This window comes from Hyla sarda, chromosome 3 (genome assembly GCF_029499605.1).
Source record: "Hyla sarda isolate aHylSar1 chromosome 3, aHylSar1.hap1, whole genome shotgun sequence".
Taxonomy (NCBI): Eukaryota; Metazoa; Chordata; class Amphibia; order Anura; family Hylidae; genus Hyla; species Hyla sarda.
This window is the reverse complement of record NC_079191.1, coordinates 28426250-28453571: the sequence shown is the minus strand read 5'-3', so window position 1 is coordinate 28453571 and position 27322 is coordinate 28426250. Positions and strand designations below refer to the sequence as shown.

The 27322-nt window shown below is 40.0% G+C and overlaps 1 protein-coding gene across 8 annotated transcripts in view; it reads right to left on the bottom strand.

Annotated features, from left to right (window-relative positions):
• Positions 1 to 27322, bottom strand: part of LOC130361225 (serine/threonine-protein kinase SBK1-like) — a 613716-nt gene that overhangs the window by 9966 nt on the left and 576428 nt on the right. For 5 of the 8 annotated variants that reach the window (XM_056563973.1, XM_056563974.1, XM_056563970.1 and 2 more), the window contains one exon: positions 17991 to 18217. In XM_056563973.1, coding sequence (XP_056419948.1) covers positions 18049 to 18217 — 169 coding nt within the window. In that variant the 3' untranslated portion in view covers positions 17991 to 18048. Of the gene's footprint in view, positions 1 to 10753; positions 10929 to 11221; positions 11425 to 11779; positions 11853 to 17975; positions 18218 to 19102; positions 19127 to 27322 lie in introns of those variants that run through there. The other 3 variants (XM_056563972.1, XM_056563971.1, XM_056563968.1) reach the window with 2 other exon arrangements.

Here is a 27322-nt window from a genome sequence, read left to right as displayed (position 1 = left end):
GCTTACTGCTACACTCTGTCAGCCCATTGGTCCTGCGACAGTGTGGCCCTTCAGCAAACCATGTGTGCAGTCAGGTAGAAGAAACAGACATGGTTGCACATCTACAATCTTGTATGATGATCTAATTGCTTCTCAGCATAATATCAGAAAAAGTACCATGCCCACTCGCCACGTCAAGGCCACCTATTTAGAGTGGGTCCCTAACGTCCCTAGCATAAAATGGCGTAGCACTGGGCGGCGACCACCACCGCCGCGACACCAGTGCCCACGGGGGGGAATGACCCACTGGCAGAGCGGCCCCAATTCCACTCAAACCAGTCTATGGGTCGCATCCCCCCCCACAGACACGGCGCCACGGCAGCAACAGACACCGCACAGCACCACACCAGTGTGAACAGGATGCAAACTCTCACTTACCTTGCTCTCCCAGTCAGACTGGGAGGCTGCTAGGAAAGAAATGGCCCTTGTGTGCAGGTCACGGCGGTGTCACGCTGTTCTTCACATGGTTTGCCTTGGCGAGAAGTCTTGGAAACAATGGCCGGTCAGAGCAATGGAGACGTTTTGCCTAAATCTCACGGCCCCATGAGCCCTGTGGGGGCTTGTTGGATTTGGTCCTTCGTACCCACACGCTGGGGTCCGGGACACGCAAAGGTTGTTTTAAATTTCAAATCAAAAAATGATGGCGCTGCTGGGCTTGGGTCTGGGAATTTCAAATTTTCTCATGGGTAGCACCCACTATCCAAAATCTTTTTTAAAAAAATTCTAAAATTATGTTTTTTTTGTGGGGTGGATTGTGAAGCCCTGGTGTGAACTTGTGCATCAGCCAACTCCAGGCTGTGTCATTCAGGCAATATATGGATTACTGATGCCGCTGTGGGGCCTGGGTCTGGTAATTTCACATTTTCTCATAGGTAGCACCCGCTATCCAAAATATTTTTCAAAAATTTCTAAAATTGTGGTGTTTTTTGGGGTGGATTGTGAAGCCCTGGTGTGAACTTGTGCATCAGCCAACTCCAGGCTGTGTCATTCAGGGAATATATGGGTTACTGATGGCGCTGTGGGGCCTGGGACTGGTAATTTCAAATTTTCTCATAGGTAGCACCCTCTATCTAAAATCTTTGGTTTAAATTTCTTAATTCATCTTTTAATCTTAGGGATTGTGAAGGTCCAGTGCCTACTCATGCTGCTGGCAACTCTGGGCTGTGCCATTCATCCACTATATGGTCTCCTCATGCTGCCAACACCTCCACGCTGTGCCATTCAGCCACTATATAGTCTCCTCATGCTGACAACACGTCCATGCTGTGTCATTCAGCCACTATATGGTGTCCTCATGCTGCCAACACCTCCATTCTGTGTCATTCAGCCACTAAATGGTGTCCTCATGCTTCAGCCTCATCCAAGCCGTGTCATTCAGCCTCTATATGGTTTCCTCATGCTGCCAACACCTCCACGCTGTGCTAATCAGCCACTATATGGTCTCCTCATGCTGACAACATGTCTATGCTGTGTCATTCAGCCACTATATGATGTCCTCATGCTGCCAACACCTCCACGCTGTGTCATTCAGCCACTATATGGTTTCCTCATGCTGACAACATGTCCATGCTGTGTCATTCAGCCACTATATGGTGTCCTCATGCTTCAGCCTCATCCAAGCTGTGTCATTCAGCCACTATATGGTGTCCTCATGCTGCCAACACCTACATTCTGTGTCATTCAGCCACTATATGGTATCCTCATGCTTCAGCCTCATTCAAGCTGTGTCATTCAGCCACTATATGGTGTCCTCATGCTGCCAACACCTCCACACTGTGTCATTCAGCTACTATATGGTCTCCTCATGCTGACAACATGTCCATGCTGTGTCATTCAGCCACTAAATGGTCTCCTCATGCTGCCAACACCTCCAGACTAATGTTATTCAGTCACTATAATGGTCTCCTGACACTGATGCCACCACCAGGCTCTGTCATTGTGCTGCTGTGCGGCAGTGATTCTAAAAGCAATGCCGGTAATCTGCATGTTATTCTGAATAACAGTATTATTTCACTACCCCAGCACACTCCATATGCATTTTAGAACACAGCAAAGTGTTCTATACCCCTATAGAGACTGTATGTAGGCTAGAAATAGCCTTTTTTAATATAGATTTTCTGCGACGAAATTCGGATCAAAACTAACTTTGTCGGAAAATTCGGCGAATCGGCCAAATCAAATTTTTTAAAAGTTCCCTCATCTCTACTTATAAGGAGAGAGCTTCAAAGTAAAAAAAAATTTGGAATTTTTCACCAAGAAATGATGCAAGTATCGACAAAATTTTACCACTAACATAAAGTAGAATATGTCACGAAAAAACTGTCTCGGAATCAGAATGAAAGGTAAAAGCATCCCAGAGTTATTAATGTTTAAGGTGACAGTGGTCAGATGTGCAAAGAATGGCCGGGTCCTACAGTGAAAATTGGCTGGGTCCTTAAGGGGTTAATACCTAATATATAATATCAGACTCTTATGTCCAAACATCCATCTGTTATTACTTGGCTATAATATAATATCAAATACTTATTTAAGTGCCTCAGTCATCTACTAACCTTGGAACTGCTGTGTTCTAATTCTTAACAACTACATTTTTATTCCACGCTCTAATATCTAATACTAGACTTTGGTGCCATAAAATCAACTTTTTAATAACAACTGGTTGTGGAGAGCAGAGTAATGGGGGGCAAAAAGAATGCAGGGAAAGATGACTCGGCACCCAACCTTATGTCAGGAGGTTGGACATCTACTCATCAAAAGGAGAAGGGAGATGGAGTGGTGGGTGGAAGCTCAATGGAATTTTTTTTTAGATCCCCAGGGATTAAAAGGTGGAAAGGCGAGCCAATAAGAGATGGGGGAAAAAAAGAAAATAGTGGAATACTCTGAGGATGAGATAGAAGAAGATAATCAGGAAGAAGAAGGGACAAAAGTAATGTTAAATAGAATACTGGAGGACGTAGGAAAAACAAATGAAGCAATAAGGGAGGTACAAAGTCACATAGGAGAGGTAAGACAGGATACTGTAATATTAAGACAGGATTTTAAAAAATTAGAGAAAGGCTGACTGAGGTGGAAGAAAAAGCTAAAGGGATGGAACAAAAAATGGGCGAGACAAAGAAAAAGGGGGGTAAGCTAACAAGGATGTGTCAGGAAATGTGCGCTAAAGTGTGGAACCTAAAAGATAGAAAGAGACGACCAAATATAAGAAAAGTTGGGATTCCAGAAAAATGGAAGGTAATTATTGTCGGGAATTTGTAAAAAAAATGAATATTAAAAATTTTTGACAAACAATGCCTCTCCACTTTATTTGAAGTAGAGAGGGCACACAAGGTCCCTTCAAAGTCTCCCCCACCAGGTGCTCACCCAAGAACAATTCTAGTCAGGTTGTTATCGGCGGTAGACAGAGATTTGATTTTGAGGCCAGCCAGAGGAGTGGATAAAGAGAGAGATGGCAATAAAATAATGCTGTATCCAGATTTTCCAAGGTCAACGTAGCAGGCTAGGTTAAATTTTTTACAAGTAAAAAAAAAAAAAGGTTAAGAGAAGCAAATATTAGGTATCCACTATTATTTCTGGCCAACTCAGAGTGATATTAAAGAGAAGTCATGTTTTTTTCACCTCAGCAGAGGTGGTAAATGAATGGTTGGAAAAATAAGGGATCAAGTAAACATGAGAAGTTTCCAATTTTCTCCTTCTAAATAAATAATGACATGTAGTGAAGTTGATATGTAGGAAGGAATAAGCTGGCTGGCCGGGTCAGGGGCTCAAGATAGAGGAATTGTTGGAAAATGGTTTTGACAATTTCAAAGGGGGGGGTGGGATGGCAGAAGGGAGTTGGGGGTTCTCTCTTTTTTTCTTTCTCTTTCTCTCTCTCCTACTACTTGAATGAGAGTATTAATATGGAATGTGAGGGGGTTGGCAGATAGGGTGATACGGACGGTGGTCTATAAAATAATAGACAAACACTTACCAGGTATCATCTGTTTATTGGAGACACATTTAACGGTTGGAAAAACTCAGATCTTACAGAGAAAATGGATCGTGAAGCAATTTCACTCAACACACACTTGCTACTCAAGAGGAGTAAGAGTGTTAATACATAAAGGGTTAGAGGTAGAGGTGTTGAATTCAAAACTAGATAAAGAAGGCAGATATGTATTTCTGGTATTGAATTGGGATGGAAGAAGACTGCTGTTCACCTTAATCTATGTGCCACCCCCTTTCTCACCAGGAGTATTTAAGGAATTGTGTGGGTGTGCTAAAGATAAAGGAGGTATTCATATTATGGTGATTGGTGGTGATATCAATGCATCAATGAGTAAAGAAAAGGATAGGTTAAGGTTAGGGAAACAGAGTTTTAATGGTGGAACAACAGGTCTCAAGGAAATGGTGAAAGAATTAGGATGTGTAGATTACTGGAGGGAGAGAAACCCAGAATTTAAGGTATATTCATGTTATAATAAATCCAAGAAAACATTATCCTTTATAGATATGGTTGTGGGAGATAAGGAGATCATGCTATGGATAAAAGATATAAAATATGAATTGATGTTACAAATGATAACTAAAAAAATAAGGCAGATAAATACGAGAATAGACCCCTTTTGGGTAGAGGTATGGGGAGAAGATAGTGAAATAATTGATAAAATACAGGCATACTTTGAGATTAATAATGGATCAGCCTCAGAGGGGATTGTCTGCGATGCCTTTAAGGCGGTACTGTGAGGTATTTGAAAAGAAAAAAATGTGAAAATGAAGAAAAAAGCAAAAATAGAAGAAGAGTTGAGAAGGGAAGTGGAGAAAGCAGAACTTAATTTCATAGAAACAAGACTTGAAAAAAAACTGAAGAGAGTGGGAGGAGGCAATAAAAAGGTATTAAGAGTTATTGGCAGCAAAGGCAAAAAAGGTAATATTCCAGTCTGAACAGATAAGGTACTTAGAAGGAGGAAAGCCGGGAAGATGGTTAGTCAAGTTGACAAAAGAAGTAAAAGATAAAATGTTAATAGCAGCTGTCAAAGATAAAGAGGGACGGATAGTAAGAGAACAGGAAGAAATTATCAAGGTCTTTTCTTACTTCTTATAAAAACTTATATACCTCACAATTGACAATAGAACAGGAGGAAATGCAAAGATATGTGGAAAATGGGAGTTACCAAAATTAACAAAGAAAGTCACAGAAACACTAGACAGTGAAATCCTGGAAAGTGAGGTGTGGAAGGTGGTCAGAGAAGCATCTAGATTAAGAGACCCAGGCCCAGAAGGGTTGCCATACAAATTATATAAAAAATATGGTGGCATTCTTGTTCCAAGATTACTGCAACTGTTTATAGATATTTTTAGGAGTGGAACTCTGCCCCCCTCAATGAGAGAGGCAGTGATAATGCTCATCTTGAAGCCTGGGAAGGATGAACATGAACCTGATGCATATAGGCCAATGTCGCTGCTAAACACAGATATGAAGGTACTGGCAAAAATCTTAGTAGTGAGACTGGTGAAGGTAATGCCTTTACTAATATCAAATGATCAATGTGGATTTATGAGCAATAGGACAACGGCAGATAATGTGAGGAGACTATTCGGTAATCTGCAGGTGGAAGGGAAGGGGGGGACTGCTCCATCCTGTCATTGGATGCAGTTAAGGCCTTTGAAAGGGTGGAGTGGTCTTTCCTTTGGACTGTTATGAAGGGATATGGGTTTGGAGAAGGGTTTATGAAGTGGTTGGGAATTTGATATGTCTCTTCAAGGGCAGCGGTCCTGGTTAATGGGGTTCAGTCAGAGGGATTTCAATTAACAAGGGGAGCAAGACAGGGCTGTCCCCTGTCCCCCATGTCTTTACCCTCTATATCGGACCATTAGCAATGAGAATAAGAACTATGGAGACAATGGAGGGGTTTGGATGTCAGGGGGCAGGGGACAGAATATAATTATTCGCAGATGACATCTTGTTATATATTCGAAATATGCAACAGGCATTGGAAGGTGTTATAGAAGAAATAGAGGAGTTTGGAGAAAAATCAGGATTAAGTATTAACTGGAACAAAACTGTATTGATGCCACTAGATTGACAAATATCTCACAAAAAAATTGAAAATAATAGGAGAGGGAGAAACATTTAAGTATTTGGGGATAACTGTTGGACGGGATGTTAAAAAAGATAAGGTATAAGTATAAGGCAATAGGTAAGGCAGTCAGGGTTTGTGAGGACGAAAGCGGGAATATGTATTCAGTTGGTCAGAGTCCGATTGCATGGGGATGTTCCAGGAGAATAAGATCTGCTGTCCTTCTGCAAGGGAGCTGATAACATGAATAGTTTCACCCCTCTTAACTAAGAGGCGAACAGGGAACCCCAACGATATGCAATCTTAGAGTGCCATAGTAATTGGTTGGAGATCTCTTCTGGCTTGTAGTGTGGCAGCCAATAGATCAGAATAGATGGAAATTCTATGGAAGGGTGCAGGTAATCCGTTATTTTTTCTGGAGAACTCCATCACCTTTTACTTAATAGTAAAAAAGTGGATCCCAGCCAGAATGTTCCGGGGTACAGAGTCATCCATATTCCGTGGCTTCAGGATTCTATGTCCCCTGTCCACTTCTAGTTCCTGATCAGAGCAAGAGGGTAAAGTAGCTTTCAGGAGGGATCTCACATAGTTGGGGATATCAGGGAGGACAGTTTCTGGTACCCACCCGTAACTTAATATTATTGTGACGGCTCCTGTCTTCCAGATATGCAACTTTTGCTTTAAGAGCCACCACATTGTTAGACGTATCATTCGTGGCATTAATGAGGGTATTATGGGATTCAGCAAAGTCAGCGAGGGATGCCTTATAGAGCACTAGTAGCATCTCTTTCATAGTGGGATCTGTTAGGGACTTATCAGATACTGATATGGTGGCTAGCTCCTCCACCCCCTGTGTGTCAGAAGGTTCTTGTAAGCCCCAGTCACATACCTTCAGAGAGCTTGCGGATTCCGTCATCTGAGGTTTCTGTTTAGCAGGGCTGTACAGAGGAGTCCCAGCAGGGGAGTCCCAAGCTGCGGAAGGAGGTAATGGAGAGTGCTGGGCTTGCTGCAGTGCACTCGCGCTTCTCGCTGGGGACACAAAGGCAGCCAGGGAGCAGGGATCTCCATATTCATCAGCCGTCCTTCTGTGGAGCTCCGGGTCTGAAGTGGAGCGGCACGGCAGCTGGGAGGTAAGCTGCGACGGTCTGCGAGCCCCGGCAGGCTGTGTAGCAGGAGATTGAGGGCGATCAGGGTAGTCAGCGCCATCTTGGGAGCTCCGGGCCACACAAGAAAAGTAGAATTTAGAGAGTTTCTCCTGTCTGGTGGCATTCTTTCTCCGCACTGACATCTTTGGTGAGGGTTCAGGGAGATGCAGGAGAGTTGCTGGCAGATTCTAATGGCGGTAACTGCTAGGATGAGACGTTAGTAGGAGCTGTGGATACGGAGCTCTCCTCTCAAGCGGCCATTTACCACGGCAGCCAGGCCATGCCCCGAGAGTACCCCTTTAATTAAGGGAAGGAAATGAAGGAAAAAGAGGGAAGAGAAATAGGGGAGCCTATTAATATGAATGTGGGTGATATGGGTTGGCCAGGGCACTGGACCCAAAAATGGAAATTGCAAAGGGGGGGTTAAGTTCTTTAATAATGTGTGAAGACATTAATGATAATACTGGTTGTAACTAAATGATGAAGTAAAAATGTTTGTAATTGAGATATAAAGGAATAATAAAATAAAATGTAAAAAAAAAAGAAATCATTAAAATCTAAATAATCAAAGTGAAAATTAAAATCATAAAAATCCTTAAAATAGAAATCATGAAAAATCTTCAAAATCATTAAAATCAAAATCCTCAAAATAATAAAAAATAAAATAAAAATCAACAATATTATAATCAAAATCGAAATCAAAAGCATTCAAATCAAAATTATCAAAGTGAAAATGAAAATAGGATAATCAAAATAATTGAAATGATTAAAATCAAAATGAAAATATAAATCATCAAAATTAAAACAAAATCAAAATGATCAAAATGAAATTAAAATAATTAAAATATAAGTATAAATTAAAATCAATGAACTCAAAATCATCAATACTATAACTTAAACATTCGAAACATCAAAATTGTGAAAAAGCTGATCAAAATCATCAAAAAGAAAATGCAAATTGAAATAATTGAAATAATCTAAATCATCAAAATAAAATAAAATCATCTCGTTCAAAATCAAAATAATCAAAACTAAAATAAATAAATAAATAAAATTCTAAATTAATATTATCAAAATTGAAAATAAAATGAAAATGGAATTAATCAAAGTCAGCTAAATCAAAATAAAAATGAAAATCATCAAAAAAGTTATATTAAAATCATCAAAATTTTAAACAAACTTAAAACCATTGAAATCAAAATAATCAAAAAGAAAATTGAAATAATCATTATAAAAATCATCAAAATTAAATCAAAAGCAAAGCTCAAATTTAAATTATCAAAATAAAAATTGAGATAATCCAAATAGAAATGAATAAAAAATCAGAATTTATATCACAAAACAAAAGCATTTAAATCAAAATGAAAATCATGAAAATCACAATCATCTTACTCAAAATCATCAAAATTATAATGGAATTCGAAATCATCAAAATTTAAATTGAAATTATGAAAATCTAAATTATCAAAAAGATAATTAAAATCATCAAAACTGGAAAAAAATTTCATCAAAATCATAAAAAATAAAATAAAAATAAAAAAATTAAATCTAAATGAATTTCAAAATAATTAAAATCGATTTCAAAATAATTAAATTAGCAAAATCATGAAATTTGAAATAATTTTATTGAGATTCTGGTATATAAAGTTTGCTCATTAACTTAGTATGGTTTATATCCTTTGAGTAAAAGCTGCTATCAGTAGCTGGGACTCACTGCTAATTCCAGTAATTTGGTAAATTTGGGTTAATTTAGATGCTATGATCAATGTTGAAAATTTTTAAAATATAGTGCCCGGTCCATTAGGGGCTGATTGCATAATCACAATCGCCTAAAATGATGGATGGAGGTCCCCCAATAAATTTTATCATCCTGTGCCAAAAAACTAAACACTTAATAGATAAACCTTGCAAAGATAAAGGTCCTGAACTTATTCCCCAAGCCTCTAAACAAGAAGTCCCTTCAAAAATTTAGGGAGACCTGTATGTGCTTTGATGTCTGCTTAAATGGGCACTGTCATTAAATCAAATTTTTGCTATTGCACTCCTTATGATTAATAAAACATCTTTCTAATGTACTTTGTTTGTTTAAAAAAAAAAAAAAAAGTAATAGGTTTTCTATGTTTTATTGGTGTTTAAAAAAGCTGCCACTAGGTGTCTCCCTATTGGTCCAGAGCACATTTTCCCCCATCTCTTGCACAGACATTGGACTCCTGCTGGCCTGGCAGAAGTCCAAAATCAGGAAATGCAGTCTGGAGTGCTGGGGGGGGTGTGCAGCCTTAGCCAATCATAGCTCATCTCAAACTGAACTGCTCTGGGCTGTGTGTAGCAGAGCAAGGGAGGAAGTTATCCCCTGTAGGGCTTCAGATGATATCACACCTGCTGGGGAACGCCCCTTCCCAGTCTGTGAATCTGACTGAGACGGAGCAGAAAATACAGAGCAATTTCAAAGTAGAAAAATAAAAAATAAAACAGATAAGGGCAGGGGGTGGTTTATCATGATAGGCACAGTGAACTGGGAGGATTATAAAATGTAACAAGATCATGACAGGTACTCTTTAAGCCACCACACAGGCACCCCCTGGAGATCAAATATTAAAAGTACTGCTGATGACTATGGTGAAAATAACTTCCTCTACCCTTTCCAATTTTCCACTTCATGGTTATTATTCACACGAAGAAAAAAAACTGAATTGGGTAGGGGGGTTTTATCTGTGTAGTCACTTCAGATGTCCAGACCCTTCCGCCACTTCTCACATCCACAGTTGTATGAAAACCTCAAATCCAATGAGCATTTTCACAATTTTCACTTGGAAGCAGCTATATACTTACTAGTTAGTGTGTACTGGCCTCTACATTGTATGTTCAACCAGGGAGATTTTTAAGTTACCATTTCAACTTGTGAGGTCTGAATGATCTCTACTTCAGATCCCAATGCAAGGTCAGTGCTATCGATCAAAAAGAGCATTGTGGGGTCACTGGATCCAGAAAGAGATTCATCTGTGGTTTCACAAAAAATTATGCAATCCAGATCTCCATGGTTCTCCACCACAATAAACTCCTCTTCTCCTTCAATGACAATGACCTCATGCTCATGGTTACTCATCTGAACATCATCTTCTTCAATAACAATCTCTATGGTCTCTTCTGGAATATCCTCTATTCCCCAAGTACAGTCAAGATAGTTTAGGACAGAAGTTATGGGATTCCTGCTCTTTGGATCTTGAGAAAGCAGGGCATGAAACAAAGCCTGAATCTTTGTGTTAAATTTGTTCCAATGTTTTGGTGGTGGAACATGGTCTCCAAAGTTTTGCCAGTTAACAAATTCTTGGAATAGTTGATCATTTTCCGAAGCTCTTTTCCATGGAAAATATCCAGTAAATGCCACATAAAGAAGTACACCAAAGGCCCAAATGTCAACACTAGGATCCAAGACTAGAGTTTCATGGCGTTTCAGTTCACAAAGCTCAGGAGACATGTAAGGTATAAGAGTTGACATAACTGGAGCAAGGCTACCTGCGACCTGTGTCATGCCAAAATCGCTCAGCTTGATTTGGTGGCATTCCTTGTCCATTAGTAAAACATTGTCTGGTTTCAAGTCTCTATGCACCAGTCCTTTACTGTGCATGTATTCTAGGGCGTTTGTCAACTGTAATGCACAACGCTTCACTATTACTTCTGGAATCCCAACCTGGAAAAATGGAAAAAAAACTTAAATATTTGATTTATCTGGATCAAAAATATGTGTACAATATAGGCAAATGTGGAGTTAGTCTTAAACAGTGGTCACCAACCAATGCAACTACTGGAGAGCCAAATGATTCGGGATTAAAAAAACATCAGTAAAGGCAAAAAACACTATACCTGACTGCATCCCTTCAGATATCTACAGTAATATTTACTACATTTTATGTCTGAATACCCCCAAATATGGAACATATATTTAAAAATACTTACATGAAATATGTATTTAAAAATACTTACACGAGGCTCTATGATAGAATGGAGTGATCCGGCAGGAGCCAAATCCTGGGTCAAAATGTAATGGTCCACAGATTCAATAAAGAGGGGATAACTAAAGATGATGACTTCATGGCTGGATAGGTAGATTGAAATGAAAAGCTCATGAAGGTAATCATCCAACTTTGTTCTGTCTTTCTTCATTAGTTTTTGGGCGACAATTTTACCTGATGAGGAGATATAACATAGGGTTAATACACACAAAAAACAAACACATGGCAAGAAAGGAGACTTACTTCTAATATTAAACATACTGTAAATAGGGAAATATAGTTGTGATGGTCATAGATACAAGTGAAAGGATTCTATTGGTGACATCTCATGTCTCGGGCCACCACTAGTTTCTGAACTTAATGGCTATGAAGATAATTCAATCCCTATGTGCATTACTACGGATGCACATTTAACATTTTACACCATTAAAGCCATAAACATGACTCAAAATTCCAAAGTATTGAAACTTCAAAAACATAAGTAATAAAAAGTTTCTCTATATGGTATTTTGTTTTTATGTGGACTTACCTGTTTTCTTCTCTCGAGCCATGAAAACTTGACCATAGGTCCCCTTGCCCAAATTCTTAAGCAGTTGGAAATCCTTTGAATCGACAGTCTGGATGTTAACTTCTCTAACGGATTCCATTGTAGCTTTAAAAATATTTTCCTAATCTATGAACACAATGGCCAATGAACATTTACTTGGTTCCCTATAAGATGAATTTGTTCCTGTAGATAACAGGAGCTTCAGCCCTAAAAGCAGAGAGGTCAGTTCTCTAGGGGTTCAAAGACACCCAAGAAGTGACTGCAATGAGAGGTCCAGTGGTCTTTTATAAGTAGAACATGGCCAAGAGCTCGAGATCCCTCCCACTTATATAGATAATGAAGTGTAAATGACCATCTTGTCATATGGAAATGAAGATCTCACCTAAAACTTGACCTTACATAAAGACTCTATTGTGACTGGACAGTATGTTAATATGTCAGTAGCTCAGGTCATAAAGGATACCAGGGAGGAGTCTGTGCTCTATTGTCCTTAGTGCTTGCTAGTTGTTTTGTGTAATTTATCCAAGAGATTTGAATGTTTTTAAACAATTACATACTCTATATAACTTTGGTTGTCAAGTTTAGACATTAAGGCCTGTGTGTTGAGTTACTTTGAGGAGACACAAAATTAAACACTGTTATACAGACTCAGACTCACTACTTTACATTGTATAAACCTAAATATAAAAATTCCAAATATATATATATATATATATATATATATATATATATATATATATTCACACATAAATGGTATATACAGTATAAGAGATGGTAGCAACTGAAAAATAGGGTCTACTGAGGATGTGCAGAGTAAAAAAAATTCTAAATATATGTGCAATGGTATCCAACACACCTTAGGTTGGAGCGTTTATAGTTCCTTCTTCCGGGGGTTGCTTATGTTTGTTTGTCTTAATACATTTTACACTTGTACTGTGATCTTTTATGTATACTTTGCAATACCTGTTTACATTGTACTCACACCAAAGGTGTGTTGGATGCCATTGCACATATATATTATACTCACTTATGGGAGATACTGTATATATAATGTGAGGGGTGGACTCACTTATGGGAGATACAGTATATAATGTGAGGGTTGTACTCACTTATGGGAGATACTGTATATAATGTGAGGTGTGGACTCACTTATGGGAGATACTGTATATATAATGTGAGGGGTGGACTCACTTATAGGAGATACTGTATATATAATGTGAGGGGTGGACTCACTTATGGGAGATACTGTATATAATGTGAGGGGTGGACTCACTTATGGGAGATACTGTATATAATGTGAGGGGTGGACTCACTAATAGTAGATACTGTATATATAATGTGAGGGGTGGACTCACTTATGGGAGATACTGCTGTATATATAATGTGAGGGGTGGACTCACTTATGGGTGATACTGTATATATAATGTGAGGGGTGGACTCACTTATGGGAGATACTGTATATATAATGTGAGGGGTGGAGTCACTTATGGGATATACTGTATATATAATGTGAGGGGCGGACTCACTTATGGGATATACTGTATATATAATGTGAGGGGTGGACTCACTAATAGTAGATACTGTATATAATGTGAGGGGTGGACTCACTTATGGGAGATACTGTATATAATGTGAGGGGTGGACTCACTTATGGGATATACTGTATATAATGTGAGGGGTGGACTCACTTATGGGAGATACTGTATATAATGTGAGGGGTGGACTCACTTATGGGAAATACTGTATATATAATGTGAGGGGTGGACTCTCTTATGGGAGATACTGTATATATAATGTGAGGGGTGGACTCACTTATAGGATATACTGTATATATAATGTGAAGGGGTGGACTCACTTATGGGAAATACTGTATATATAATGTGAGGGGTGGACTCACTTATGGGGGATACTGTATATTATGTGAGGGGTGGACTCACTTATGGGAGATACTGTATATAATGTGAGGGGTGGACTCACTTATGGGATATACTGTATATAATGTGAGGGGTGGACTCACTTATGGGAGATACTGTATATGTAGGAATTTATTTTTATTGATTTATTCATTTTTTCTTCATTGATATATTTAATTCTTCTACAAAAAAAAAAAAAAAAAAAATGAAATAATCAGCACCTCCATTAATACAATGAAGATAGACAAATGTGCAGGCGAAGTTAAAGGGGTACTCCGTTGGAAAACTTTTTTTTTTTAAATCAACTGGTGCCAGAAAGTTTAACAGATGAGTAAATGATTTCTATAAAAAAAAAAATCTTAAACTTTCCAGTACTCATTAGCTGCTGAAAACTACAGAGGACATTCTTTTCTTTTTGGAACACAGTGCTCTCTGCTGACATCAATGTTTATTTTAATAACTGTCCAGAGTAGAAGAAAATCCCCATAGCAAACGCAAACTGCTCTGGACAGTTCCTAAAAGGGACAGAGTTGTCAGCAGAGAGCACTGTTCTCGTGATGTCAGCAGACAGCTCTGTGTTCCAAAAAGAAAATAATGTCCTCTGTAGTATTCAGCAGCTAATAAGTACTGGAAGGATTAAGATTTTTTAATTGAAGTCATTTACTAATCTGTTTAACTTTCTGGCACCAGTTGATTAAAAAAATAATAATAATTCCACCGGAGTACCCCTTTAAAGCAACAGTCTGCATACACTAAGGAACACTCATACTTACATTTCTAGTAAGCATAGGAGTAATGTAAGTTACTATGCTTCACATCTACAGTCTGAAGAGTGGTTGTTTTCAGGGAATATTTGTGAGATGAATAATTAAGAATATCCTATTTTTTAGGGAGACCAGAGGAAGTGTAAGGCTGGGTTCACACTACGGTTTGTAACTACGGTTCCCGTATACGGCTGGGAGGAGGGGTGGGCGGGGCTTAATCGCCTCGCCTGCAAGCAGCCGTATTCGGGAACCGTAGTTAATGTATGTCTATGAGCCAACCGGAGTGAACCACAGCCTCCGGTCGGCTGCTTTTTCGGCCGTATGCGGTATCCTGACCGCAGGCAAAAATGTGGTCGACCACGTTTTTGCCTGCGGTCGGGAAACCGCATACAGCCGAAAACGCAGCCGACAGGAGGCTGCGGTTCACTCCGGTCGGCTCATAGACATGCATTAACTACGGTTCCCGAATACGGCTGATTGCAGGCGCCGCGATTAAGCCCCGCCCACCCCTCCTCCAAGCCGTATACGGGAACCGTAGTTACAAACCGTAGTGTGAACCCAGCCTAAGACCACAAAACAGTTCCATAGCTGTACTGCCGGCAGCAAGTTTTATTTTATTTTTTATTTTTTTAATGGATGTTATAAAGTGAATTTTTAATATAGATGAGTACCAAAAACCTTTTCTAATTAATTCATCCTATTTTTTTATTTTTCATTAATTCGTGTTTTTTAATTAATCAGAAAAATTATAATGTCAATCTCTGAGAGGAAGACACCATTTACTGGGTGAAAAAAGGGTCACATTTAGAGCATGGTGGGTTTTTGGCTCAATAAACAACAACAACAACAACAAAAAACACACTTGGCATTGTTTTCCTTAATTGTTTCTTCGGAAAGTCACCATGTGTAAACCTCAACCAATAAAACCATGAGTTACCGCCATGTTGTGTAGAGAAGAAGCTACAATGAGTCGAGTCACTTTCCTTCCATTGCTAATGGATGTCAACAAATCTTTACGTAATCACAAATAAAAGGCATCACCTAGAACGTGACCATTTCATGAAGAATCTATTGTTATTCAATTATCTACAAGGAGCTGGTCAATCCTTAGGGGCATTGGGGAGGTTCCCACCTTTGTATTGTCTGTAATGTTAGTAAATCGTTAATGTAATATATTTCAAAATCCTATCACCCACAGTCAGGTCCCAACTTCTTCCCCACCCCTTCTTTTGATGTTGCCTAAACAGAAAACGCCTTTTGATGAGAGCTCTAAACCTATCCAGCCAATTTCTAATAGTAAATTATGCTCTAAGCAATAATTTATCTTTATTTGCCCCACGTGCAAATGTTTTCTTAGAGATTAACTTTTTTTTTTAAATGTATTAAATTATCTACCGTATATACTCGAGTATAAGCCGACCCGAATATAAGCCGAGGCCCCTAATTTCACCCCAAAAACCCAGGAAAGGTTATTGACTCGACTATAAGCCTAGGGTGGGAAATACATCATCCCCCCCCCATGTCATCATCCAGACCCCCTTCATCATCCCCCCCTTCATCATGACCACTTGTCAATCCCTTCATCAGTGGTCTTCAACCTGCGGACCTCCAGATGTCGCAAAGCTACAACTCCCAGCATGCCCGGACAGCCATCGGCTGTCCAGGCATGCTGGGAGTTATAGTTTTGAAACCTCTGGAGGTCCGAAGGTTGAAGACCACTGCGGCCTTCTTCATCATCCAGCCCCCTCCCCTTTTGTTTTGCACTCACCTCCCCTCGGCGGGTGAGCTGGTCCGGGCCATCGATGCTACAGGGACCATCCGGTGGGGAAGGTTAGTCATTGCGGACTGTCCATTTTTTTCACTGGGGGGACTGGGGGGGGGGGGTTCTGGATGATGATGAAGGCCACAGTAGTCTTCAACCTGTGGACCTCCAGAGGTTTCAAAACTACAACACTCAGCATGCCCGGACAGCCGATGGCTGTCCGGGCATGCTGAGAGTTGTAGTTTTGCAACATCTGGAGGTCCGCAGGTTGAAGACCACTGAGAAGGGATTGACAGGCGGAGAGTTCACTCGAGTATAAGCCGAGGGGGGCGTTTTCAGTACAAAAAATTGTGCTGAAAAACTCGGCTTATACTCAAGTATATACGGTAGATCAGTATTTGGAGGGAAATAGCTGTCGGCCGAATGAGTCATCTAATGTGTATCGGCAAATTTTAATGGATAACAACTAGCTTCAGCAGGGTCTTCAGATAATTTGTGCAGTGCATTTTGGAAGTTTTCTCTGTCTGCTTTTTAATACAAAGACATCAAAGGGGTACTCTGCTGCTCAGTGTTTGGAACATTGAGGGGGCAGAGTGTGATGTCATGAGGGGGTGGGGCTATGACGTCAAAAGCTCCTGGCGCCAGCTCCAGCGTTCGGAACAGTTTGTTCCAAACGATGAGCAGCAGAGTACCCCTTTAAATAATCTCTGGAATGCGAGAACTTGAGCGCGCCAACAGTTTTTGCCCTTTTTTAGTTTGTTCAGAACAATGGGTCATAGGCAGATGATCACAAAGACAAATAATTTATGGGTTAAAAAGAAGAATAAATGGGATAGCTCACAGATCAAGACCAAGATTAGAGATAGACCGAGCTGGCCAAATGTTGCACCAATACCCTAGGTACAATAAGATAAACAGAAATACGAGAAAGGAATTTGGAGCTCAAGGTCTAAAAAATATATGGATAACGATGAGTTAAAAAACGATTAATTTATTGTTTTAAATAAAAGAAGTAGTCAAATGCATATACACAGTCCACCCACAGGGCCCTTGTGGGTGGTTATGGTAAGATAAATGTACAAATGATGCAATGAAAAAAAATGAAAAGATGATATATATATATATTTATTTTTAATTTTTTTTGTTTTATTATGATACATTTTTATTACAAATTGCACATATAAATGCAAGACAAAATATCATGTTATCCCATAAACATTATACAACCGTCCGCCCCCCGTCACCCCCCCCCCCCCCTCCCGTCGCAAGGGAAAAAAAAAAAAAGTACATTACAGAATTTCCCTATCCACTGTTCTACTTTTCCCACTCTGCCCAGATCGCTCTATGTTTATTTAAACCTTTTTTGGAGTTGCCAATACGCCATTTCTCATTCTTTCAAACTTTTTGGACCAGCCTATCTTATTCTATTATATTTGGACTGCTATATATATATAAAATAATAAACAAATAAGGATAGCAGTATAAAAAAATATATAAAACCTTAAAAAGCTGGGGGAAAAAAAGAGGGTGGTGGGCACCACTCAACTTCAGTGAAAACAATGATGATAATAATGTTCCAATATGAAGGGGGGAGATGAGTCCTGTGCATAATGCGGAATGATTTAAATCATATGGTATGTATGCGAAGATTGTGGCGATTGTTAACAATGTTCATCAATAATGCGCAAATGAAATAAGAGATGATCCTGTAATAGATACTGGTACACGGTACTGCTCACCCTTAGCCATTTAAGCGAGTCCTCCCTGGTTCTTGCAGGGAGAGCGGCTGCTAGCGGAGTTCTACGAGCCCTCTTAGTATGCAGACCTGGATGTGGTGAAGCGGGGGTATCTCGCTGGGTCCACGGTACTGGCTGTGTAGTTCTTCTTGCGCTGGACGGCACATATGGCAGCGTGCAAGTATGGCAGATGAAGTCTGCGAGCCGGCGTCTGCCTTGTGTAAAGTCTGCGCGCCGGGTCTGGACTTCAAAAGAAAGAAAAACTAGCAGAGAGCGATATAAGATAAAATGTAGTATAGTAGTACCAAAGTGGTGTCCATGCTAAATCTATATTAGACGCGTTTCGGAACCTCCATAGATACCTTCTTCAGTAAAATAGATACCTGCAGTCTAATTTATGGGTTACTTTAACTACTTCTAATAGCATTCCCTAAAAGTAGACTATGATATAATTTGTTAATTACTGTATCTCAGGAGGATTAGCCAATAACTCACCCGAAGAACCACGTCCTGATTTCCTCCCTCAGGGGTATGTTGGACTATAAGATATTTTATCCTTTGGTCCAAGTTGCAGCAAGGAGTGATCCCTGGCATACAAAATTTTACCTTTGCCCATTAAAATAAATGTACACACTTGTTCAAACTAAATATGCACTTTTATAGCATGTCAGGGGAAATAGAAGTAGGGTGGGGACAAGGGGTAGACAGGGTTAATGGCTGCCTAGAGCACAATGTTACTGTAAAAAAATAGGTTAAGAAAGTTGAGTTGGAGGGAAGTGAAGAATGAGTAAGACCACTACTAGGGGTTAGTAGTATACTGTGAATAGGCACCCAGACAGCTATCCCTTGTGTTAATCGTGTTGTATACATGTTGTCAGGGATATCCTGTCTGATCCTAGTTTGAACAAATGAACAAAATGTATTTTATTTAAAAAATGTGTTTTTCGTGGTTCCCCTTCAGAGTCATATTTATGTAATCACCAGAAGGGGACATTATATTAGATTTTCTATAGAGTACAAACATGGCCCAGTTTTACCTATAGATAGTAGTTTGTTCACCTGCCTTCATGTTACTCAAAACCCCTCATATTTCCTGCTCAAAATGTTCACCTAGACATAAGTAAAAGGACTCCCATCTGTGTAATACCTTCCATGTGCGATGCGGGAAATGTTTTATGAAATGGAACACTCTGTGGAGGAAGGGGGGGGGGAGGGTGACATCAGGCCAGAATAAAACAGTGCCCTCCCTGTAGGCTGAACAACAAGGAGGTGGACACTTCTTCCAACCCACTCCCTGATGAAAGGTATAAAAATCATGGCCCAGCTCCAAAATCTGTGACTAAAGGTGGAACTCCAGTCGAATCAGACTTGTGGAGCCTTATTTTCTTCCATGTCTCTGGACAGATCAAGACCCAAACCACTGTTAAGTATACGACTTTTCTGTTTTCCCCTTTTTATTTTAATGCTGTTTTGCACCATTCTGCATGTCCTTTTCCATACTTGTTTTTGTATTGTTCCTTTGTATTTTCAATACAATAAATTTTCCTTCCTGTGCTATAGATCTGAAACCTGATACGTATAAGTTGTGGCTCCTTCTGGTTTTCATTCTAGGGCTTTTTTAGCTTGTTTGACGAATGGGTCATATACAGGTGATCACACAGACAAAGTCCCCTGAAGAACCATGTCCTGATTAACTCCCACAGTAGATCTTAGGGGTAAAGGGAATTTGAATTTTGATATATTTGATGTTATTTGCCAATAACATTTATATATACTATTTTTTATTGAACATGGATTTTTTAAAATATTTAAAGGGGATTATCCAGGAAAAAAACAACAACTTTTTTTTATATATCAACTGGCTCCAGAAAGTTAAACAGATTTGTAAATTACTTCTATTAAAAAATCTTAATCCTTTCAGTACTTTAATGGGTTGCTCCAGCGCTGCAAAATGTAGTGTAATGGTATCTGCACTACCTTAACAGAGATATAATTTCCTGATGTGATTAAGTACTTGGAGTCTGTAGATGGTCAGAACAATCACCTTCCAGGATAAAGACCTCTATCCTGGAAGGGGATTGTTCCACCATCTACAGACTCCAGGTACTTAATCACATCAGGAAATTATATCACATCTCTGTTAAGGAAGTGCAGATACCATTACACTACATTTTGCAGCGCTGGAGTAACCCATTAACGGGCCCACCACGGAAGGATCTATTTTATTCTTGGCTGCCATACTATTCATTCAACATTTCCAGGTATCCAACTAGCATATACCATACCATTTACTTATTGCACTATATCATTGTCCTCCATTCATTTTTTTCAATCCTCATCCATATTTCAGAAACCTATGTATCTTAAGGTAGGACACCATTTCTGTTTTTTATCTATTGTCATTTCTCCCAGCTATTTCCCAGTGTGTGCTCCTATTATATTTATATTTAATTTACAAATCTGTTTAACTTTCTGGAGCCAGTTGATATATATATAAAAAAAAAAAAAAGTTTTTTCCTTGATAACCCCTTTAATTTGTGTTTTTTGAACCAAGCAGAGAAAAAAAAAATTCTAATTCATGGGAGGAAAACGCCATTAACTGGGTGAAAAAAAATCAATAAAAACACACTTGGCATTGTTTTTCATAATTGTTAACAAAAGGTCCATGTGTACACCCATTATTAAATCAATAAAATCCATGATTCACCACCATGTTGTGTAGAGAAGAAGCTACAATGAGTTAAGTCACTTTCCTTCCATTGCTAATGGATGTCAACAAATCTTTATGTAATTGCAAATAAAGATATGACCTAAACCATGACCATTCATGTACACTCTATTGTTATTCAATTACTGGACTGGACTCTCTACCAGGAGCTGGTCAATCCTTATGGGTATCAGGGAGGTGCCCACCTCTGTATTGTAAGTACATTGTTAATGTAATATATTTGGTAATTCTATTATCCACAACCAGCCCCGCCTTCCTCCCCTCCCCTTCTGTAAATGTTGCCTAAAACAGAAAACCCCTTTTGAACACAATGGAGGGTGGGGGGAAGCATTTTTCAAAACCTTTCCAGCGAAAAAGTTGCTGAGTTGCTCATAGCAACTGATCAGATCACTTCTTTCCTTTATTTAAATTTAAAAAAAAACTTAGAAAAAATGAAAGAAGTGATCTGATTGGTTGCTATGGGAGACTTATAAACTTTTCCTCTGGATAGATTTTGATAAATCTCCCCTAAGGGGTTTTCTGTTTGTTTAAAACAATGGGTCATAGACAGATGATCACAAACACAAATTATTCAAAACCTAAAGATACATGGGTTACTTATACTACTTCTGATGGGATTCACCAGAAGTAGAATATGATATTACATTTTTTTTTCATTCCTGGCTCCAAGTGGAATTGCCCAACAGGGTCCCCGATGAAGCACCTCCTGATTGAGAATTTTGATTTTAATATGTTTGATCCTTTGGTCCAAGTTGCTGCTATGGATGATCCCTGGCAGTGGGGAGATTACCTTTGTCCATTTAAATAAACATACGCACTCGTCCAAGCAAAATATGCATTTTTATAGCAAGTTAGGAGAAATAGATGTTGGCCGGTTCAGTAGGTTGGGGACAAGGGTTAACCATAGTTAAAGGCTTCCTAGAGCACAATGCAACGGTAGAAAAATAGGTACAAATAATTGAGTTTGAGGTAAGTGAGAAGTATGAATAAGACCCCTACTAAGGATTAAGGGAACACTGGGCAGAAGACAAGCTATTATTTTGATAAGCAGGCAGGGTGGGTATCTGGGGAGAAGGTAAGGTATTAGCCTCCCTCGCTCCCCAAATCTCCACTTCTGTGTCAGTGTCAACATGGGGGCAGGTACTTCATTATGATCATAAATCATGGCTAAAGTCCTGCAGGAATGCAAGGGAATAGAGATTCTGCACTTTTTCCACAGCAGGAACACTGGGGGAGATTTATCAAAACCTGTCCAGAGAAAAAGTTGCCCATAGCAACCAGATTGCCTCTCATTTTTAACAAGGCCTCTGAAAAATGAAAGTGGAGATCTAATTGGTTGCTATGGGCAACTAAGCAACTTTTCCTCTGGACAAGTTTTGATAAATCTCCACTGTTCTCAGTATTATAAGTCCTGTAGGACCAGCCCTTGAGTGGTAATCTTTTTCTCCAGGACTTAAAGGGGTACTCCACCCCTAGACATCTTATCCCCTATCCAAAGGATAGGGTATAAGATGTCTGACTGCGGGGGTTCCGCTGCTGGGGACCCCAGTGATCTCGGCTGCGGCACCCCGCTGTCATGACTGCACAGAGCAAACTCGCACTGTGCATAATGACGAGCGATACAGGGGTCGTCGTGGCGACTTTGCTCTGTGCAGTGATGACAGTGGTGTCCCTCAGCCGAGATCACGGGGGGTCCCCAGCGATCAGACATCTTATCCCCTATCCATTGTATAGGGGATAAGATGTCTAGGGGCGGAGTACCCCTTTAAACCCTGATCACATGTGAGCAAAATCATGCCGAATGCAGTGGTCAATGGCAGGACAATCCATCTGTTGAGAAATGTACAAAGATGACTGTTACAAAAAGTGTATTTTATTAGGATAATTTAACGTTACACGTTATGTCTGTGTGCCACTCCATAGCCTAGGGTTTCCCAACCAGGGTGCATCTGACTTTTGCAAAACTACAACTCCCAGCAAGCCCAGGCAGCCTTTGGCATTTTACATCTGCATCAGAGGCTCCATTGAGGATCTTTATCTCCGATTCTGTTCGGCAACAAACTGAGCCTGTGTAGTGCCATATCTTGTGTTTTGCCGTGGAATGCGTTACATGACTCAGCACTTTCCAGTGCTGGACTAAGACAGCTCCATTGGCTGACATGCGCACACCCCGCCCCCTACCATTGGTTCCTGGGGGGGGGGGGGCTGGGGCAAGTGCACGTGTCATATGATCACAAATATGCTGTCTCAGCTGTAATGTAATTAATTCCCCGCTATGGGGACCGTGCGCCCGCAGGGGGATCTGTATGAGATGACTCCTGCAGGCACATGGTCCCCATAGCGGGGCATTAATTACATTACAGCCTCAGCGCGAATAACATTGCAGCAGCAGTGCTTCGGCTATCACAGCAAAAGTCATCCTCGTGCTGTGGTAGCTGAACTCGACCAGCCAATTACAGCTCAGGCTGGGAAATCTGAAATCACAGTGTAGTTTCATATTCCGTGCAGCCGGCCAGCGCCGCTCCCTGGCCACCCACCTACAATTACCAGCTGTTGCAACTACAGCTCCCAGCATGTCCTCACTGACAGGGCATGCTGGGAGTTTAGTCCTGCAATGGCTAGCCGGTGGGTGGGAGATCTGGAGCGGGGGCTGCTGCGAGCGGCGGTGGCGAGGCAAAGGTAGGGGGCGGTGAGGTGGACGTTACACACACGAGGGGAGAGTGGCCGGGGAGAGGGGTGTTAGCAATAAGCAGGCGGAGCATGCTGGGAGTTGTAGTCTTGCAACAGCTAGCAGCCGGTTTATCCCGCTGTTGCTAAACTACAACTTCCATGACGGAAGTTGTAGTTTAGGAACGGGGTGCCTACAGCTGTTGCTAAATTACAACTTATATCTTTTCTAGACAACCAAAGGCTGTCTGGAAATAAATAGGGTTGTAGTTTAGAAACAGCTGGAGGCTCTCTGTTAGGAAATGCTGGTTTATGGGCACTATAAATGTACTAACCTATCTTTCATGTTTTTTTCTTATAATTTCAGATCTGTGTATGCAGAGGACTTCTTCGGATTCGGTATAGGGGAGTGTTTTTTGGAATAAAAGTTTTTAAAAAGTGCTGTGGGTTTTTTTGTTTACATTTTACAGGCTTAGTAATGGAAGCTGCCTTATAGACAGAATCCAGTACTAAGCCAGGGCTTTGCGCTAGCAACAAAAACAGCTAGCACTAACCCCCAATTACTACCCCGGTACCCACCGCCACAGGGGTGCTGGGAAGAGCCAGTACCAACACGCCCAGAGCATCAAAAATGGCGTTCCTGGGCCTAGGCGGTAACAGGCTGGCATTATTTAGGCTGGGGAGGGCCAGTAACAATGCTCATTGCACACCCTGGTAACGTCAGGCTGTTGCTATTTAGTTGGAATCTGGCTGAGAATGAAAATAGGGGGAACCCCACATGTTTTTTCTTTATGCAAAAAAACATGTGGGGGTTATTCTTTTTTTCATTCTCAGCCACATACCAACCAAGCAGCAACAGCCTGACGTTATCAGGGTGGGCAAGGACCATTGTTACTGGCCCTCCCCAGCTTAAATAACACCAACCCGTCACTGCCTAGGCCCGGTGCGCTATTTTTTTTTACCCTCCAGGCCTGTTGGTACTAGCTCTTTCCGGCACCTCTGTGGCGGTGGGTACCAGAGTAATAATTGGGGGTTAGTGCTAGGTTTTTGTGGATAATGCTAAGCCCCGGTTTAGTAATGGATTCAGTCTATAAGACAGCTTCCATTACTAAGCCTGTAAAGCAAGTTTAATCAAAACAAAAAAAACAACACTTTTTAAAAACTGATGCCAAAAAAACACTCCCCCAACAAGCCCTCATTAACCATTTTATTAATACTAAACAAAACTAAAAAAAAGTTGGGCATCGACGTAGTTCACCCAATCCAAAGAAGTCTATTGCATACACGGATCTGAAATCCTGAAAACACAGAAAATTGGTTAGTACATTTATAGTGCCCTCCCTTAGGAAAAGCTGTTTATGGGCCTTTTCCCTAACAGGGAGCCTCCAGCTGTTGCTAAGCTACAACCTCATCATTTTCAAACAGCCTTTGGCTGTCTGGGAAAGATACAAGTTGTAATTTAGCAACATCTGGAGTCTCGATGTTTCTAAACTACAACTCCCATGATGAAAAAATGAGCCCTCCCACATCCCTGTATATAGAAAAATTTAAAAAAGTTAGAGGGGTCAGAAGAGGAAAAAGCTTAACAAAATGAAACCTATATAAGGCCCATTTCACACTGCCGCAAACGTCAGCCACTGTTTATGTGCCTTAACGGACGTTATTTTCGACCGGGCTCAACAGGAAACAAAGGGTCCCAACAGATGCCATTCACTAATATGGGGTCTGTCGGGTGATGTTTTTTGACAGGAGTAATGGGAGGAAAAAACGTTGCATGATGTATTGTTCCTCCTGCTATTATCCAATACAAGTATATCTTGTGGTGAAATTATAAGTGTCATTACAAAGTAAAATTGTTGGTGCAAAAAACAAGTCTTTTTATGTAAGGTGGTGTTATGATTTTTAGAAGGTGAGGAGAAAAAAAACGAAAGTGCAAAAATAAAAACCTGTGTCCAAAAGGGGGTTAAATTTTTTTTATATTTCACAAATTTTTTTCACAACTGATTTTAAAGCAGAAAAGTCAGAGAGGAGGTGTTGTTAAAGTGTTGTTCTGAAGTCATTTAAAGGGGTACTCCACTGGAAAAAGAAAAAATCTAATCAATTGGTGCCAGAAAGAAACAGATTTGTAAATTACTATTAAAAAATCTTAATCCTTCAGCTGCTGTATGATACACAGGAAGTTCTTTTCTTTTTGAATTTCCTTTCTGCCTGACTACAATGCTCATTGCTGACACCTCTGTCCATTTTAGGAACTGTCCAGAGTAGGAGCAAATCCCCATAGAAAACCTATCTTGCTATGTACAGTTCCTAAAATGGAGAGAGGTGTCAACAGAGAGCACTGTGGTCAGGCAGAGAGGTAATTCAAAAAGAAAATAACTTCCTGTGGCTCATAGCAGCTGATAAATACTGGAAGGATTAAGATTTTTTTTATGAAAGTAAATTTACAAATCTGTTTAACTTTCTGGCACCAGTTGATTTAAAAAAAAATGTTTTCCAGTGGAGTAGCCCTTTAATAGTTTTTGCTTATGTGTGATAAATAAATGGTATGCAAAAGCGATTTATTGTTTTTTGCTTATGCAAGCCAAATTTATCAACCCCCTGTGATAGTATGACAAATATGGCAGACATAAGCAAAACCAAAAGCAAGAAAAAAATGCCTACAGAACTCACTTACCAAAGTAACAATGATAAATGTCCCCGAATATTGTTCAGGACAGCAGGTATGGGATCATTAATTTTATTGATTTAATTTATACAGCACTCTTGGTTCCAGGGCACTTTACATTTGATAAAGGTCAAAATACATAATACAAACAGGGCAACAATGAACATGACATATGTAATTTCAGACAGAAAGCAGGAGCAAGGGCTTAATCTTAGGAAAGCAGGACATAAAAAAGTTTGCTAACGTCTTTGGGCTGGAACATAGTCTACAAAGCTTTACCAGTTGACAAATACTTGGAATCGTTGATCTTCTTCAGTAGCTCTTTTTCATGAAAAATAATCAGTGAATGCTACAAAAAGAAGTACACCAAAGGCCCAAATATCAACACTAGTATCCGAGACTAGAGATTAGTGCCGTTTCAGTTCACAAAGATCCAAAGACATGTGAGGTATCATAGGTGACACAGCTGGAACAAGGCTATCTGCGACCTGTGTCATTCCAAAGATGCTCAGTTTGATTAGGCGGCATTACTTGTCCATCAGTAATACATTACTGTGCTTTGGTCAACCGTACCACACAACGCTTTACCATAACTTCTGGAATTCCAATCTGGGCTGGGGAAAAAAATAAAATAAATGATCCTTAAACAGGTTGGCGATCACTGTTCAAGACTAACTATACATTAGCTACTAAATATATATGTATATATTAGTAACAAATGTTTAGTCTTGAACAGTGATCGCCAACCTTCGGCAGTCTAGTTGTTGTATAACTAAAACTTGTTTTGGAACAGCTAGAAAGCCATAGGTTGGAAAGCAATGAGAATATAAAATATCTGTAAAAACAAACACCACCATTCCTGACCACTATCCTTCAAATGCATTTTTATGGCTAAATGTGGTGTCCCAGCACCAAAGGCTGTCCTGTGGGCTGTGGACTTCAGGCAGACCTGCGGCACGGGTGTCAGGCCCCTGAAGTGACTGACTGCTGCGTATCAATGGTTCAAGCATTTTATCAAATGTTTATTATATTTTTCATAAGCACTCTGTTATATGTTATTTATGTGTGTACTACCTCCGAATTTTTTTTTTTTTAAATCAACTGGTGCCAGAAAGTTAAACAGATTTGTAAATTACTTCTATTTCCAGATGTTACGAAATATTATTGGGCGGCGCATCTTCGTCACCTAGCTGCGTGGTCTACTCACCTTGCTTATAGTAAATGGATGGAGCTTGAAAAGCTATGGTTGGCACCCGTCCCCCCTAACTCTTTCCTGTGGTCCTTCCCGCT